The 18,787-nt window shown below is 43.5% G+C and overlaps 1 protein-coding gene across 1 annotated transcript in view; it reads right to left on the bottom strand.

Annotated features, from left to right (window-relative positions):
• Positions 1–18,787, bottom strand: part of KYNU (kynureninase) — a 163,205-nt gene that overhangs the window by 121,728 nt on the left and 22,690 nt on the right. Inside the window, exon 4 of the mRNA XM_088474915.1 lies at positions 3,239–3,321. Within this exon, the coding sequence (XP_088331041.1) occupies positions 3,239–3,321 (83 nt within the window). The remainder of the gene's footprint in view (positions 1–3,238; positions 3,322–18,787) is intronic.

Raw genomic sequence — 18,787 nt, 5'->3', positions numbered from 1 at the left:
CACAAGCTGCAGGATGAGTGCTCAGAGCATCATAACAATACTCTGGATGACTCAACAAGATGCAGGTGCCATAGTGCAGCGACAGTGCTGCCATTTGGGTCCTGTGTTATGGGCAGTGGCACCACTCACACACCCCTAGTTACGTTCATGGTCAGGGCAATTTGTGAGAGAATGTGACAGATCAGTAACAGAGATTGTCAGCAGGTTGAGGAAAAGCACTACTATCCTGAGACTGCAGCTGAAAATCAACTGAATTGGGAGCTCTCAGTGGGACTGTTTGGATTACTAGTGTTCTAATCGCCTAACTTTATAGTGTGTAAATTGTGTATGTATAATATTGATATGTATAGTTTTAATATCTGTTACTCATTGTAAGAGATTTAGGGGCTGATTCAGGGTTGGAACGGATTGCAAAGCTGCACGCAGGCAGCTTGCAATTCCTTCATGTAAACATGCAAATGCAGCAGGAGGTGTATGACACCACCTGATGCATTTTGCGATCCCAGCACTGCGACCGAGGTTGCAGGCTGGGATCACCATCGCGACCATCGGCGGTCGATACAACCCTCGATAATCTGGAATCTGCATTCAGCATTGCACTTGCATGCAATGCTGAATCAGCCCCGTAGTTTACATCAAGTTTTTAGTTTTGTTTTGTGATGTATTTTTTAGCAATTAATTTATCTCATTTTATTCCTCATGAAGTGGGTTGTATCAAGCATTAAAATGTGATAAAGCCTCCAAAAACTGTAGTTTTTGAAATTTACTGAAATACATATGGATCCCCATTTGGTACCCCGCTTGGGAACATGGATGGTGTTGAGTGGGTGCAAGTTGGAGTTACCTCTCTGATAGATCGACCTTCTGGCTTCTTTGTTCGGTGACAACTTCCACCTCAGACAACACTCTAGTAGAGAGGCAAGGTTTCTTCCCCAAGACACAGTAAATGCATAATCAGGCTAGCATATACAAGAATGTAATATTTAATTTAACTGACCTCAGCTGAGAACTGAAATAGGGCTGCAAGATCGTAATACTAAATGAAAGGCGATTTACATGTACATTGAGTTCACAATGAATTAAATGCAGTCTTGCAATTACTGGTATCTTTATCACCAGTGAAATACAATGGTAGTAAGGAACCTATAAAATATCTCACAAAATATTACTATAAAACTATAGAATCTTTCTTTAAGACAATTTCTATAAACCTATATGAAAACTGGATATTTACATAAACCTAAAATAATATGCATTTTGCTAGCAATCTACAAATGTCCCTTTAAGTAATGGATGATCCTTTAACCCAAATACAGATGTCCAGAACACTATGAAATCAGATCTCTAAATGACTTCAATGCTGTTAATATGGGTCACATGTTAACCTTTGTGTGCACATTAGGGCCCTTGAAGTGTATACACAACTATAGATGTGTTCTCATACACTGTGGTTACAGTTGTGCCAAACAGTCCCTCTTGGCGCACCAGATCCTGGTGACTAAGATGAACTATAGCTCTATAGCTCTTCCTGTTTCATCTTTTATTGAGGTAAAGCAGTAGGCCATAAAACCAAGATGTATTAACATCTGAAACTTTGGGGTGGCCATTGACCATCAATGGTTAGTAACCATCAATGGGCTTATGGAGAGTATAAAACATTGGTGGCTTGATCCCCAATGGAGAGCACTGGCCCTGTTATGCGAATGCTACAGCCAACTCTCCACTACCTCTGGGGCTGGAACTGCAACCCTGCCCCTTCAATACACAGACGAGTCTGACTATATATATGTGTATATATATATATATATATATATACTGTACATACTGTGTATGTGTATATATATATATATATATATATATATATATATATAGTGATCCAAATGAGGCGACACTCGGAGTCTATATACTGATGAAATTAGTGTTGTTTTATTCAACCATACATCAACGTTTCGGGGCCACCTGCCCCTTCTTAATTGTCATCCTGAAGAAGGGGCAGGTGGCCCCCGAAACGTCGATGTATGGTTGAATAAATCAACACTAATTTCATCAGCATATAGACTCAGAGTGCCGCCTCATTTGGATCACTATTGTGGGGACGCCGTTTCCTGTAAAGGAGGGCACCTGAGCAAGTTGTCTAATTTGGTCATGTGGGTGCTGGATTGGCATTGGTCTAATATATATATATATATATATATATATATATATATACATACATACAATTGACTTGCACTTTTCCCATTTTTACAAGAAAATTTTTGGTGGTCCCAATTTGGATTATTTTTCCAGACTGGCCAGATGGGAATGACCGTGAAGCGGTGGTCAGCTTAACAAATCAATGCAATATTTTGGAACCAACATTCCCTATACTCAAAGGAGTTGCAGTTTGAAAAGCATGTGAGTGCCGAGTTTGTATGATATTTTTTATGTAGATGGTGTGGTCACATGCCAAGGGCACCCCAAAAGGTTGAGTGCCGTGGATTAAGCCTGTCGTTTATTTAAATTTTGTGGTCACACTTGCTAGGGCACCCTGTTTTTCAAATGTAAGACAAACTTTTTTTCTTTTTCCAGGTGCTTATTAACTGATAGCCCTGGGTGTGGTCTTGTCTCTTTAAGGCAGGACCCAGTTTCATGTTTAAAATGTATGCAGCTTGAGCCAAAGGTGGCAGATCAAGTTCATCTATCTGAGAATCAGTGTAGGGACTGGCCAGATGGGAATGATTGTGAAGCGGTGGTCAGCTTAACAAATCATTGCAATATTTTGGAACCAACATTCCCTATGTTCAAAGGAGTTGCAGTTTGAAAAGCATGTGAGTGCCGAGTTTGTATGATATTTATTATGTAGATGGTGTGGTCACATGCCAAGGGCACCCCAGAAGGTTGAGTGCCGTGGATTAAGCCTGTCGTTTCTATATATATGTAAATATATATATATATATATATATATATACAATTGACTTGCACTTTTCCCGTTTTTACAAGAAAATTTCTGGTGGTCCTAATTTGGATTATTTTTCCAGAAACAAAATGGCAACTGGAAACACTGCTGGTGTCAACAGAGCTTATCCAGTGGTTTCTATTAGCCAGAAGCATACATTTAGAAAGTTAGAAATTATTATGGAAAAAGCCATAACAACAGTTTTCAACAAATATACTTTTTGCTACAGTTTCTCATAATAGAGACAGAAGAACGGTACAAAAGAAAAAATACACTATAGAAATAAAATAAAATACCACGTACCAATAATTTTAGCCATAAGATGCACAATGCATTCATCGGCAAGTGCCCATGGGCGTTTTCCTATGAAATGGCCATGGACCCCCCTAAAAAATAAAAGCAGAAATTAATTACAATCCAAAGTAAACTTGTATAATTAAGATTCCATCTTTGCCAAATATATTGTTGATGAATAAAAGAATAAGTAATTGTATATAAAAATAACAAAAATAACTTGACTTACTACCTTGGGAAATTGTTCACACTTATCATAATGCACTTTTCAGAAGTTGACATCTGAAAAGTTTATTAAAAAATAGGTCAAATAGGAGTCAATGCTGCAGTCTGCACCATAGCATTTACATTTTACAACATTACAGACCTATTTTTCATGTGTTACCCTTACAATGGTATATAGTGATAACAGTGCAACACATGAACAGCACTTGGAAGATGCATTAAAAAAATATATCACTGAAACGTGTCTGATGCTGGTTAGCTTTCATGCTGTTTTAGCCTTTTTCTCAGCTCATGCAGTGAATGCCCCTTAACAGCTTACCATGAATTCATATATATACTTAGCTATTAAAAGTATTGCGTTAAAATATTTTTTTTTAATTTTCAAAACGACTTCATTAATCTATTTTATGGTTAATCCAATACCACCTTTGTCTGAAGACATCCAGAGGTACTGTATATGGGTGTCAGCAGAACATGTTAGTAATATTTCTTTCAAAGTAACCTTCATTTACAAGGAGAATTCCAGGTTTTGCAGATTTGTACCTTAATAAACTTTGGCACTTTCTCTGTCCATATTTTTAACAAGAACCAATTGCCCAGTAACATCTGTGTCTTTGGTTTTGTTTTAATTCTCAGTGATTGTAAACTTCCTATCAGCTGATGTCAAGCTACATTTCTACACCAGATGAATAGAGAAAAAAATATATCTACAATAAAGACACAGAGATATATTGGCAGGGAAGAGGGGCAACTTTATTCAATTATTTTTTGAAAGGGGTGAAAGGTAAAGTGGTGAATTATCGCCATCTTGGCCAAATAATCCAGTAAAAGGTGTAGATGGGGTCCAACTGCCTGTCTATCACCAAGATCTCAGGGCCTGATTCAGCTTTGAGAATCGAGTAAAGCTGGCCACACATCTAAAGATTATCTGTCCAACCAGCCAACTAGTTGATTGGTTGGAATGAAAATCTGGTAAGGTATGAAAGCAAATGACAATCAGCAATTTGCTCCCAAATACTGGAAAATGGACCAAAATTGTTGTTTGAACAAATTGTTTAGATCAAACATTTAAAAAACTTTGTCTGAATGAGCATTTTCATCTGTTTTCTGGCATTTAGGAGCAAATTGCTGATCATCAGTTACTCCCATCCGTTACCAGATTTTCATTCCAACCAATCAACTAGTTGGCTGGTTTGATGCAATTTGGTCTAGTGTGTGGCCAGCTTTAGAAAGAGCACTTAACTGTGAACCAGGACAAACCATGTTGCAATGCAGGGGGTGCAAATACATACATTTTATTTTGCATGTAGAGTAAATACTGGCTGCTTTTGTAACCCACAAATACTGCACAGCTTTATTTTTACATTGCAATTTAGATGTCAGTTTGGACAATTTCCTCCCAAATCTAAATCTCTCTGCCCATTTGACATCTGCCCCACCTGCAGTGCAGCATGGTTTGACCAAGTTGATCAGTTAGGTGCTGTTTCTCACTTTATTCCCAAAGCTGAATCAGGCCCTCAATGCCTAGTGGGGACCATCTGTCAGTCCATCACCAACAACTTAATTTCTAGATTAGAGGGGGAACTGCCTGCCCATCACCAACAACTCAAGGCCTAGATGGGAGCCAACTGCCATCCCATCAGCAATGACTCAAGCCCATTTTTCCCAGGGGGAAGCAGTCCCGAAGCCGTCGGTTGCAATGCCGACCGCCGGCTTCCTGACTGCTTAATCCCGGCAAGGTACAAATTATGCCTGTCATTAGACCTATGCCGGGAGCCCAACACCCGGCTTACCGATCAAAGGTAAGCCGTGTGCCGGGAGCGGACAGCCGCGCTTTAGGTTACGGGTTCCCGGTGGGGGATTTAGGGTTAGGCAACCACCCCCGGGGAGATTAGGGTTAGGCTAGGGGAAGCGGGGGTTAGGTTTAGGCACTTAGAGAGGGGGTTAGGGTTAGGCACTTGGGTGGAGGTTAGGGTTATGCACCCCTAAAGGAGGGTTAGGGTTGGGGGGGGATTAGGTTAGTGGTACTTACCCTAAGGACGATCAGGATTTCCTCTTCTGTCAGGCTGCTGCTGTCGGGAGTAGAACTGATCATCATACTGATTCCGTTCCAGCGATATGTCTGTGAACAATGTCATTCACAGACATATCGTGTTGCGGCCAGATTAAGGAAGATGGTTGTTCAGTGTGTATGAACTAGGGGTGAGCAGGTTCGGATTTCTGAAATCCGAACCCCCCCGAGCCCCCCCGATCCGAGGCCGATCCAAGTCAGGCTCGACTTTTCCCGCCTGACTCGGATCTGAAATCGAGGCAAAACGTCATCATCCCGCCTTCAGGGTCTCGCGGGTTTTGGATCCTATATAAGGTACCCGCGTCGGCGCCATTTTCTCACTCGGCTGTGGACAGTGAAGAGGGAGGGTGGGAGTTAGGGCTGGCTGCGCTGTGTAGTGTAGTGTAGTGTTGTAGTGTAGTGCAGTGTAGTGTTGTGCTGTGCTTTGCTGGGATGTGCTGCTGTTGTCCATAGGGGCTGTGTCCACTACTTCAAAGTCCATAGGGGCTGGCTGGACTGTGTTGTGCAGTCAGTTGTCCATAGGGGCTGTGTCCACTCCAAAGTCCTGTGCAGTGTCCCAGTCCTAAAGGGGTGCTGTAGTGTTGTCCAGGGGGTGCTCTGTACGTCAGGGGTGCTCCCCCCAAGTGCTAATAAAAAAAATATATTTTCTCTGTTTGTGAATTGTGTGCACTGTGGCTGCACGTGCATCAACAAAGGAGCAGCACCAAGCGTGCGCCTGTGTCCCATAAGTAAAAGGCCGGCTGGCTTGTCCGTTAAAGGGTGCTGTAACCCCCAAAGGGCACTCCAAACAAAATAAAAATATATATTTTTTTGTGTTTGTGAATTGTGTGCGCAGTAGCCGCACGTGCATCAACAAAGTAGTGCCAAGCGTGCGCCTGTGTCCCATAAGTAAAAGGCCGGTTGGCTTGTCCATTAAAGGGTGCTGTAACCCCCAAAGGGCACTCCAATAAAAATAAAAAAATATATTTTTTTGTTTGTGAATTGTGTGCGCAGTAGCCGCACGTGCATCAACAAAGTAGTGCCAAGCGTGCGCCTGTGTCATAAGTAAAGGGCCGGCTGGCTTGACCATTAAAGGGTGCTGTAACCCCCAAAGTACACTCCAAACAAAATAAAAAAATATTTTCTGTGTTTGTGAATTGTGTGCGCAGTAGCCGCATGTGCATCAACAAAGTAGTGCCAAGCGTGCGCCTGTGTCATAAGTAAAGGGCCGGCTGGCTTGACCGTTAAAGGGTGCTGTAACCCCCAAAGTACATTCCAAACAAAATAACAAAATATTTTTTCTGTGTTTGTGAATTGTGTGCGCAGTAGCCACACGTGCATCAACAAAGTAGTGCCAAGCGTGCGCCTGTGTCCCATAAATAAAGGGCCAGCTGGATTGACCGCTAAAGGGTGCTGTAACCCCCAAAGGGCACTCCAAACAAAATAATTTTTTTTTCTGTGTTTGTGAATTGTGTGCATTGTGGCTGCACGTGCATCAACAAAGGAGCAGCGCCAAGCGTGCGCCTGTGTCCCATAAGTAAAGGGCCGGCTGGCTCATTTCTTAAAGGGTGGTGTAACCCACAAAGTGCACTACTTTCCAGCAAAAATAAAAAAATATTTTCTGCGTTTGTGTGCGCCTTAGCCGCACGTATATATCAATATAACATAAATGGAGGACCAAACTTTCTCCGATAAAAATAAAATAGGGAAAGATCAAGAACCACTTCCTCCTAGTGCTGTTGCTGCTGCTGGGAGTTGTTCATCATCCCTGAGAGGAAGTAGGAACACCACTACTTTTACTAAACAATTGACCCTCCAACAGTCCCTAGCGAGGAGGATGAAGTACGACAGCAGTCATCCTGAAGCAAAACGTATAACTGAGGCCTTGACTGCTATGTTGGTGTTAGACGTGCGTCCGGTATCCGCCATTAGTGCAGTGGGATTTAGACAACTGATGGAGGTAGTGTGTCCCCATTTCCAAATCCCATCTAGATTCCACCTGCATCCTCAAAGCAGCAGCGACAAGCGTGCGTCTGTCTGTTAAAGGGTGGTGTAACCCTCAAAGTGCGCTCCACAAACAATAAAAAAATTCTTTTTTTTTCTGTCTTTGTGAAATGTGTGGGCTGTAGCCGCACCTGCATACTTAAAGCAGCAGCGACAAGCATGCGTCTGTCTGTTAAAGGGTGGTGTAACCCTCAAAGTGCGCTCCACAAACAATAAAAAAATTCTTTTTTTTTCTTTCTTTGTGAAATGTCTGGGCTGTAGCCGCACCTGCATCCTTAAAGCAGCAGCGACAACCGTGCGTCTGTCTGTTAAAGGGTGGTATAATTCTCAAAGTGCGCTCCACAAACAATAAAAAAATTCTTCTTTTTTTTCTGTCTTTGTGAAATGTGTGGGCTGTAGCCGCACCTGCATCCTTAAAGCAGCAGCAACAAGCGTGCGTCTGTCTGTTAAAGGGTGGTGTAACCCTCAAAGTGCGCTCCACTAACAATAAAAAATTCTTCTTTTTTTTTCTGTCTTTGTGAATTGTGTGGGCTGTAGCCGCACCTGCATCCTCAAAGCAGCAGCGACAAGCATGCGTCTGTCTGTTAAAGGATTACATCGGTGACAGCATCCAAGTACGCATGTCAGACAGTCCGTACCTGTACTGGCAGGAACAGAGGCAATTTGGAGGTCCCTGTACAAACTGGCTCTATTTTACCTTAGTTGCCCCCCCTCCAGTGTGTACTCCGAAAGAGTGTTTAGGCAGCCGGGAACCTTGTCAGCGAAAGGCGTAGGAGGTTGCTTCCACAAAATGTGGAGAAGATGATGTTCATAAAATGAATTATCAACTCTTCCAGGGAGACCAGCCTCCAGAACGTACAGAGGGACCTGTGGTTGTGGATTCCAGCGGGGAAGAATTAATACTCTGTGAGGATGAGGATGTACACAACACTGAAGAGGGAGAGGAATCGGTGGATGAGGAGGATGAGGATAACATCTTGCCTCCGTAGAGCCAGTTTGTGCAGGGACAGATTAATTGCCAGCTTGTTTTGTGGGGGCCCAAACGAACCAATCATTTCAGCCACACTCGTGTGGCAGACCCTGGCGCTGAAATGATTGATTTGTTAAAGTGTGCATGTCCTGTTTATACAACATAAGAATGGGAGGGAGGGCCCAAGGACAATTCCATCTTGCACCTCTTTTTTTTCTTTGAATTATGTACTGTTTGGGGCATAGTTTTTCAAACTGCCATCCTGTCTGCCACTGCAGTGTCACTCCTAGATGGACCACGTGTTTGTGCCGCCCACTCGTATCTCTTAGCATAGTCATCCAGCTACCTCGGTACAACCTTTTGTACATAAAAACACTATTCTGAGGTGTGAGGTGTTCAGAAGAGACTGGAAATGAGTGGAAATTAAGATTATTGAGGTTAATAATAGCATAGGAGCAGAAAAACACACAAATTCTGTGATTTTAGCTGTTTTTATGCTTTTTAAAAAAAAAATACAGATCCAAAACACAAAACCCAGAACCCAAAACACGGAAGGGTGGTTTTGGCAAAACCAATCCAGATCCAAAACACGAAGAAAGATCCAGATCCAAAACCAAAACACGAAAAGTGGCCGGTGCACACCCCTAGTATGAACAGCCATCATCTGCAGCTGTATCTGTAGATCAGTCAAGCTGCAAATACATTTGTTAGATGTGTACCCATCTTAACTCACAAATGCAAATTGTGGCCCTGATTCAGAGCCGGATGCTTTGAAAGAGCGCTTGCTCTGAATCAGGGCGTTTTTTTTTGTGCGGCCTCCTGGCCGCTTGCATAGCTGTGGGTGACCACCCACAGCTATAGCGAGCAGCCAGGTTGATGGTCGCGATAGTCAAGACCATCGGGCTTGCGACGAGACCCTTGTGGTAGGGTCTCGTGGCCGCAAGTCCCAGAGAGATTTTGGCTCTGACTCGTGATGTCAGTGGGGCCGCCCTCAAACGGCAGGCGTTCACATGGGAACGCCTACGTTTGGGCAGCTACTCCCCCGGCCCGCCCACCACAGGGGGCGAGCTGTCACTCAACATCGACAGCTCGCCCCCTTTGGAGCGACGGATTGCCCGTCACTAGCCGGGTCTTGCGCATGCGCACGACAGAGCCGGCTCCGTCGTGCGCGTGCGCACTGGCCCACCATCGATCCAGTTGAGAGCACACAGCGCTTGCGACCAGGTCTGAATCAAGCCCTGTATTCCCAAAGAAACTATTTTGTTATGCTTGCTGAGCTGAGAACACAAACATAAGCATAAGTAGGGATGGACATCGATGGTCACAGACCATCAATGTTTTTCTTTTGATAGTAGTATTTTACCCATTCAATGGTGATGTTGAATGGAAAGTATTTGATGGTTTTCCGATGGTTATTTGCATTTTTTTTAATCCTGAGAGCTCCTGGCAGTAGCTGCAGTTCGTGCAGGGCCAGCTAACACTGCTGTCCTGAGAACACTATGCAGATCCCTGGGGCAACATCATGGTCTGATCAAGTGGGTGCAAGTTCCTTGGATATGCCTGTCTATGTACCCGGCAGTGTGGTGGAAAAAGCCAACCACCGTGCCGAGGCAAGCAGTCACCGGGTATTCCTGCCCTGTGTAATGTGTAGCTATTGCCAGCAGTGTCCCATCTCACTGCCGAGACAGAGGGGATGCCTCCATGATCTGTAGTGTTGGGGGAATTCCGGGGTGTGCACAGATGACTAACACAGGGAGTATAACTCACTGGCTGGTCCCGACTGGAGTGTCGTGCAGCGGGGTGTCTGATGAGCGGTGATCTCTCACAGTGAGTGGTGGGGGAAGTACAGTGCCTGAAATCCCATAGTGGTACATCTCCTGCCTGGATCTTCACTTGGTCACTGCACTGAACTTAATGAGTTAGAAGTGTAGTGCTTTGCGCTCATGTCTCCAATGCATTTCGGCCGACATGAACGGCTTTTTTCAAGGATGCTCATAGGATTACAAGTGTTTGTATAAGTAATGGGTAAAGACCCTGCTATAGTTATCCATTGGTTGGTTGCCAGGTGACGTAATGCCTGGGACTAACACTTGATTGGCTAAGGAAAATACCAGTCATAGGTGTTGTTCGGTGTCAATCAGTGGGAGCCAGATTTGTTATTGTCAGAAAGGGATAAGTGAGGGACACAGGTCGCCAGATTTTTTATTGCCAGAAAGGGATAAGTGAGGGACACAGGGCCTGATTCAGAGCCGCTCGCGAGCGCATAGCACTCACAAGCGGTCCGATGGTGGGGTACTGCGCGCACCGCGTGCATGCACAAGCCCGAAGCGAGAGAGAAATTCTCTCGCTTCGGGAATCACTACAAAAGGGGCGGCTATTGATGTTGATCGACAGCTTGCCCCGTTTTGTAGACGGGGCGGGTGGGTGGCTACACAAACGGAGGCATTCCTGAAGGTATGCCTGCCGTTTGTGGGAGCCACCACTGACATCACCAGTGATGTCAGTGGAGAGCTTCCTGCTCTGTTAGAGCAGGAAGCTCTCTGGGGCTTGTGGCGGACGAGACCCTACCATCGTGACCATCACCTGGCCGCCTGCAAAAGCTGTGGTTAGCGAGCGGCCAGGAGGCCGCAACTAAAAGAAAGAAAAGCCCTGATTCAGAGCGAGCACTCTTAAAGAGCGTCCGGCTCTGAATCAGGCCCCCAGTGAGGATGAGGGAAATAGACAAGGATATCACATTATATTAATAGCAGAATTGGTTATTGAAGCCCAACCTATTAATAGTAATAAAAAAATAAATAAACACAATTGAAACTTATACAAATAATAAAAATTAAATAAATAAATTCGTTTAAATGCTGTCACTAATTATTGTGTCCATATATTGTTTAATTTGATAATACACGTCTATACACATGTCTTAAAAATCTTAATTGTTGTTTTTTAATTGCGGTTATGGAGTAAATACATTCAGGTACAGTATCTACCTAAAATGCAATCAAGAATATTTTAATGGATTAATGGTTTTACTCAGTATGCAATAGAGTCCTATAACCTGTATCAATGCTGGGATACACAAGAGGAGTCTCTAACATGAATCTATAGAATTGTCTGGATTTCCAAATCAATGTTTAGACCATCAGGAACTGAATTCTTTGAGTCGATGATCCGTTTTATTTCTTCTCTGCTCAGGGCTTTGTTGAAGTTCCCACCTCTTCAGTTGGGTTTAACGAGTTTGATGCCTAAAAATTACAATTTTGTGGCATCTTGATTGTGTACAGTTTTAAAATGGTGTTAAACACTGTGTTCTTCAAAACCTTTTGTGATATTCCCAGTGTTCACTGATTCTTGGTTTTACAGTTCAAACAGCACACACAGTGGAAAAAAAACCCTTGTTACTCCCCTTTGTTAATAGGGTTTGTGTACAGATTTTGGGAGGTAAGTGGTTTGAGACCAATGTTCGTTTAAAATCCGGTGCTTTCTTGTATATCACCCTAGGTGATTGTGGTAGTTATTGGGCCAGAGTACAATCTTTTGTGAGAATAGGCCAGTGTTTACATAGGACATGCTTAATGAATTTTGCTCAGTAATTGTATTTTGTGATGAAGCATATGTTGAAGCTATCTTTTGGGATTTCCTCCTTTATTTCTGTAGACCAGAAGTTGTTCCCTATCGTTCTATGAAACTTCCTGGAAGGCCTCATTTACAAGTGTCTTGTTGTATTTCTTTTGGAAGAATTGTTCCTTTAATTTATTTCCTTGGGAGATATAATCACTTACTGTATGTCAGTGCAATTTCTCCATACCCGATTAAACTGACCTTTGGTTATATTGGCTAGCCATGTTGGGTAATGTTCACTGTTGGAGAGTATGAGGCTATTAACGTCGACTCTTTTCCAACAGGTCTTTTTCTCGAGTTTTTGATCCTTAATAAATATTTCCAAGTCCAGAAAGAACACTTTACTGTATTCAGCAGTAAATTGTAGATTTGATTAATTGGAATTTATATGCATGAAACCTATGAGGGATTTCTCTGTTCCCTCCCAGATGAAAAATATGTAATCTATGTAGCATTTCCATAGTAACAAGTTTGCTCCAGCTGCTGCATGGTTCTAAATGCAATTTTCTTCCCAAACACTCATGAATAGATTAGTGTAGCTCGTAGCGAACTTGGTACCCATGGTGGTACCTTGTTGCTGTAGGTAAAACCTCTCCCTGAACCAGAAATAATTATGGTGCAGGATGTAGCTTATACCTTCCAGAATGAATGCAGCTTGGTCAGTTTCAAGGGTGTTGTCTTTCGTAAGGATATGTTCAATACTCTTTAATCCATATGTGTGGTCAATGGAGGTGTATAGTGAAGTGACATCACATGTAACCAGGCATCTTCCTTGGTTCCAAGTGACTTCCTTTAACTCATTGAGGATATGTATGGTGTTTTTAAGGTGTGGTGATTGCTCGTGGAAGTATGGTTGTAGATAATGATCTATATATTGTGATAAGTTTGAATTTAATGAGTTAATCCTGGATACAATCGGTCTACCAGGTGTTTTGTACAGTGTTTGTGAATCTATGGCAGTAAATAGAATACTGGAATTACAGGATGAGCGTTAAAGATAAAGTCCTTCTCTGCTTTGTTGATGACAGTCTTGTCATGCCCCTCCTTCAGGAACTTCAATAGCTTAGAATTATATTTGTTTGTGGGGTCTGAAGTGAGTTTTAGGTATGTAGCACTGACATTCAGTAGTCTTCAGCTTCTTCAATATAGTCTGTCTGGTTTATCAAAACAATACCTCTTTCCTTGTAGGCTTGCTTGATAACGACATCTTTATTGCTCCCTAGTTCCTGTAGGGCTTCCTTCTCTTGTTTGGTGATGTTAAACCTCCCTGTGTTGTGTTTGGGTAGTCCCTTTTCCAGATCGTCTAAGACCAGCTTCTCAAATGTACTGAAGAACTCACCTTTCATATGTATTGGGTAGAAAGTCGGTGGTGGTCATAGTGTGGTATGCTTATATTTGTCCTGATTTTGTTGTATTACTTCCCTTTCCACAGGGTGATGTGCAAAATATTTTTTAAGGGTTAGTTTTCTATTAAATTTGTGTACATCAATATATGTACTGAATTTATTGGGTTGGTTCGTAGGTACGAAATTTAATCCATTACTGAGTAGCTGTACATGTTTAGGTGCTAATGTAAAGTTGCTCAGGCTGAAGATACCTTTTTCTTCTGGTCTTGTGTCTTTTTATTCTTGACTTTGTTTGGGTTTTTCTCGTTGTTCGCTGGTTCCTCCTCTGCATCCTCTTCTTGTTCCCTTGTTTTTCTTTTTTGACGTTTGGGTGTTACTCGTTCTGAGGTAAAGATTGTTCGGGGTGTCTGTAGTTTGTTCTTCTCCTTCATTGGGGTAAAGCAGGCTGCTAGGCCTGCCTCTAGCTCTAAAAAATTCTCCCCGCAGGTGCTGTTTTTCATATTGGGGGTTGAGTGGGAGGCTCCTATTGGAGAATGGTTGGCTGTATCCTACTTCTGATAGTTATCTGTTCTGGCGTTAGCTGATGCATATAGTTCCTGTGTGTAAGCATCTAGCCAGGTGGTGTCAGGTCCTGTATCTCTTATTTCTTTATTTATCTTATTTTCTGTGTTTTGCGGGGAGGGTGATGATCTTTTCTTTTTTTGTTGATGGGTAAGTTTACCTTGTTCTCCTGACTTCATTCCCTCTCCCCCTACTTGGTCAGAATTCTCCCTTTCTTGCTCCTTTGGGGTATGTATTTTGGTATTTTCTTTGTTCACAAGTGTCATATATTGTTCATAAGTAATATTCAGTTTCTTATAAATTGGGGTATTCTTATTCTGGGTTCTTTTCGTCAGTTTTCCGTATGGTTTTTTATATCGATAGTGAGTGGGGTCTGGCTTGTCTTATAGTCTTGTGGTAAATTCCCACTCAGGTCTTCTGTTGTGTGTGATAAGTTCCTTCTCACTTCTTGGTGATCTGAATCTTGGCCCCTGTATATTTTGTTAAAATTACATTCAATAATCTGGTTCTAATTTTTTCAAGTTTTGCTTTGGCGAGTTTTGTAAATTGTTTAAAACCATCTCTGTTTTGGTGCTCTTTCAGCCTATTGTAGGTATCTTTGATGGCTTTGTCTAGGTTCTCCAGTCTCTGGTTCTGTGTGTCGACTAGTAATTGCATTGATCTGAGGGAACATTCTTTAAGGATATTATCCCGAGTGTCCATAAATGATTTGTTCTCTTGGGTATGTGAAGGTGTTTTGGAAATCTTTAGCCCTTTGGGTACAAGGTCTTGTTTGATGTATTAATTTAATGTGTAGTTGTCCTAATGTGTAGTTGTTCCCTGCACGGACCGCGGCTACTGCAGAGCCACAGTTTGCAGCACGTACTCAGTCACCACTTAGGGCACAGTGGTTTGCTTTTTCCGCCACACCACCGTGTACTTTTACAGGCATTTCCAAGGAACCTGCACCTGCTTGATTAGACAATGATGTTGCCCCAGGGGTCTGCATAGCGTTTTTCAGGACAGCAGTGTTAGCTGGCCCTGCACGGACCACGGCTACTGCAGAGCCACAGTTTGCAGCACATACTTAGTCACCACTTAATAAGAAACAGTCCATATAAGCATATCCATTGACTAGTTGCTACCCTACTACTTGGGACTTGAATATATGAACTGGACATTGCAAGGATACTGTTTGTTCCTACCAAGCGGTTCGATGGTGCCCTAGTGTGCATGCGCACGATGGAGGGAGCTCCGTCGTGCGCATGCGCGAAACCCGGGGAGCGACGGGGAAGCCGTCGCTCCAGGTCTCGCACCAAAGGGGGAGTGCTGTTGATGTTGATTGACAGCATGCCCCTTTTGGTGGGCATGCCGGGGGCGTGGCTGCCAGACGGAGGCGTTCTACCATCTGGGTCCGGCCCCACTGACATCACTAGTGATGTCAGTGGGAGTGATTTGGGCTCTGATAGAGCCAAAATCTCTCCAGGGCTTGCGGTCACCGAGACCCTACCGCAGGGTCTCGTCGCAAGCCCGATGGTCGCGATGGTCTTGACCATCACGATCATCATCATGGATGCTCACATAAGCTGTGGGTGGTAACCCACAGCTATGTGATCGTCCAAGAGGCCGCTCCAAGTTTAGGTAGGAGGGCCCTGATTCAGAGCGAGCGCTCTGGTCAGAGCGTTCGGCTCTGAATCAGGTCCTGAGTTTTTACATTTTTTATTCAGCACTTTTAACCGAGGATTTTTTATATATTTTCATACATCTACGTTCTTTTTATTGGGGATTTTTCTATTTCTATTTTTGTTTTTCCTTCCCCAGACCATACCCTCACCTTTCCACATCCTACTCCTGCGATTTTACCCTTGATTGGTTAAGCACAGCTGTTATGAGACTACAAATCATATGATATCTAAGTTTACATAGCTTTAACATTGTAACTACTATTGTATATAATAAATAATACCTGCTTATCTTCACTAATGACTCCCATGTTGGTTTCAGTAGGACTATGTTTAGCACAATTAAGACCTAGAACCATTGGTTATATGGCACATTGACGCACTCTTATCATCTGTGATTGAGCGCTTACTGGCTAAGCACTTTATAGTGTTTGTTCCTGTATAATGTATAGCTTTAGGACTACAACTCCAAGCAGTGCGGACCCCCCACAGCGTGCGGGACTGGAGGCCTTGTACCATATTAACACAAAGCACAGAGAGCAGCACATATATCCCTTGCACCTCAACAGCAGAGAAGGAGCAAACTCTGTCAGTCCATTGTGTTTAGATAACGCAGCTGCACACACAAGGCTATGAGTACTGTATGTGAGTGACACTGGACAGCAGTCTTTGGAGGAGGAGTGGCGGAATTGTCCTGTTCTGCTCTGCCTTCTCCAGTGACAGATAATTTGACTCCTCACTCCGGCCGGCTACGCTTTGGAAGCATTGCGCATGCGCGAACCTGGATAACTGCTCATGCGTGAACCATTGTGATGTATATAATGTATTTACATCTGCGCTATTGAATTCACTAAGCACAACATTGCACTTGGAGCTATGAGAAAGGGTTATTTTAATCCTGAAATGTTGAAGATGTTGCTTTTCACTTTCAAATACTTTTTGTTCAAGTTGTGTTCCCAGGTTGTTGGCCTTTCGTTTGATGCATGGTATTTGCTTTGATGTTGTACAGCTGAGCATCTGGATCAGTCACATATGTTACCCTAATTCATCACTCATTGCAGTTTGTTTTTCATACATATAGGCCCTGATTCAGACCCACTCGCGAGCGGCTGTCCGCTTGCAAGTGGGTTGATGGTCTGCACTGCGCATGCGCACGACGGAGGGAGCTCCGTCATGCGCATGCGCGAGACGCGATGAGCGAAGGACTTTCCTTCGCTCGTAGTGTCTGATCAAAGCGGGCGTGCTGTCGATGTCGATTGACAGCACGCCACCTTTGGTGGGCGTGCCGGGGGCGTGCCTCCCAGACGGAGGCGTTCCCAAGGGAACGCCTACCGTCAGAAGCCGGCCCCACTGACATCACTAGTGATGTCAGTGGGAGTGATTTTGGCTCTGATAGAGCCAAAATCACTCCTGGCCTTGCGGTTGAGAAACTCAACCGCAGGCTTCTGCTCGCAGTGGCGATGGTCGCGATGGTCAAGACCATCGCGACCATCATCCTGCACGCTCGTATATGCTGTGGGTGGTGACCCACAGCTATACGAGCGTCCAGGAGGACGCTCCATATTTATGGAGGTGGGCCCTGATTCAGAGCGAGCGCTCTGGTCAGAGCGTCCGGCTCTGAATCAGGGCCATAGTCAGGCCCGGCGACAGGGGGGGGGACTAAGGGTTCACCTGACCCGGGCCCCGAGGCTCAGAGGAGAAAAATGGGTCTGCGGGGTCTAATTGTAATTTATAAACTGATGGGCGAAGAGCGCAAGTGGCCAAAATTAAAACACTGCCAAGCTGCAGCTGCCTGTCCTCTCTTCCCGGTCACCTGTCACACCACATGGTCTGGGTGCAGATGAATGAAGTAGCAACGTCACTACATTGCCGCTGGGTCCTTTTCCACTCCTTCCTCTCAGCAGCAGAGGTCCACCTCAGAAGAGCAGGCAGCCTGTTGAGAAGAGCGATTTGCACACCTCCGTCCAGCTTCAACAAGCTACGAGTCAGTCTCTCTCTCTCTCTCTCTCTCTCTCTCTCTCTCTCTCCCTCTCTCTCTTTCTCTCTCTCTCTCTTTCTCTCTCTCTCCCTCTCTCTCCTGGTTTAAATGCATCTGAACACTCTGCTTTTCCTTTGTCAAATGTGGGGGTCCTGTATGGGTGGGGACACCTATAAGATTTTATAAGTTGCATATTAGTGTCTAATTTGCTATTCTAAGTGCACACTTATTTGATCAATACAAAATAGTAGATTACAGGAGTACAATTTTTCATCGTTGTCAGTATTTTGTTTATTGCATTTGCAGCTGTTTGAAAGTTTATTTGGATACAACTTGTTTGTGGCAACAGTTATCATTTATGATGCAGTGATCATGTTTAACCATCTCCCCCTGCCATGTTACCCACTGGTGTAAGATTATAATATCTGTATTCCTAGTCAATGTTCCATCTTGTGACATCTGTGTGACCTAAAAATGAAATGCCTAACAAGTCTGTGCTTTCCAACACTGTGTGCAAATAATCCTTGTAAACACTTACCTTCCCTTCCTGTTCTGAAAAGTGCATAAGACCCTTGTTTGTAAGTTTAATACCTGTATATATTTCAAAAATAAAATCATATATTTTCTGCTCTGCTTTTAGAATATATATTTATATATATATATATATATATATATTAGGGGTGTGCACCGGCCACTTTTCGTGTTTTGTGTTTTGGTTTTGGATCTGGATCTTTCTTCGTGTTTTGGATCTGGATTGGTTTTGCCAAAACCACCCTTCCGTGTTTTGGGTTCTGGGTTTTGTGTTTTGGATCTGTATTTTTTGAAAAAAAGCATAAAAACAGCTAAAATCACAGAATTTGTAGGTTTTTCTGCTCCTATGCTATTATTAACCTCAATAACCTTAATTTCCACTCATTTCCAGTCTATTCTGAACACCTCACACCTCACAATAGTGTTTTTATGTCCAAAAGGTTGCACCGAGGTAGCTGGATGACTATGCTAAGCGACACGAGTGGGCGGCACAAACACGTGACCCATCTAGGAGTGACACTGCAGTGGCAGGCAGGATGGCAGTTAGAAAAACTAGGCCCCAAACTGTACATAATGCAAAGAAAAAAAGAGGTGCAAGATGGAATTGTCCTTGGGCC

This window comes from Taudactylus pleione, unplaced genomic scaffold (genome assembly GCF_031769625.1).
Source record: "Taudactylus pleione unplaced genomic scaffold, aTauple2 ptg000156l, whole genome shotgun sequence".
NCBI lineage: Eukaryota > Metazoa > Chordata > Amphibia > Anura > Myobatrachidae > Taudactylus > Taudactylus pleione.
This window is presented reverse-complemented; position numbering and strand designations above follow the sequence as displayed.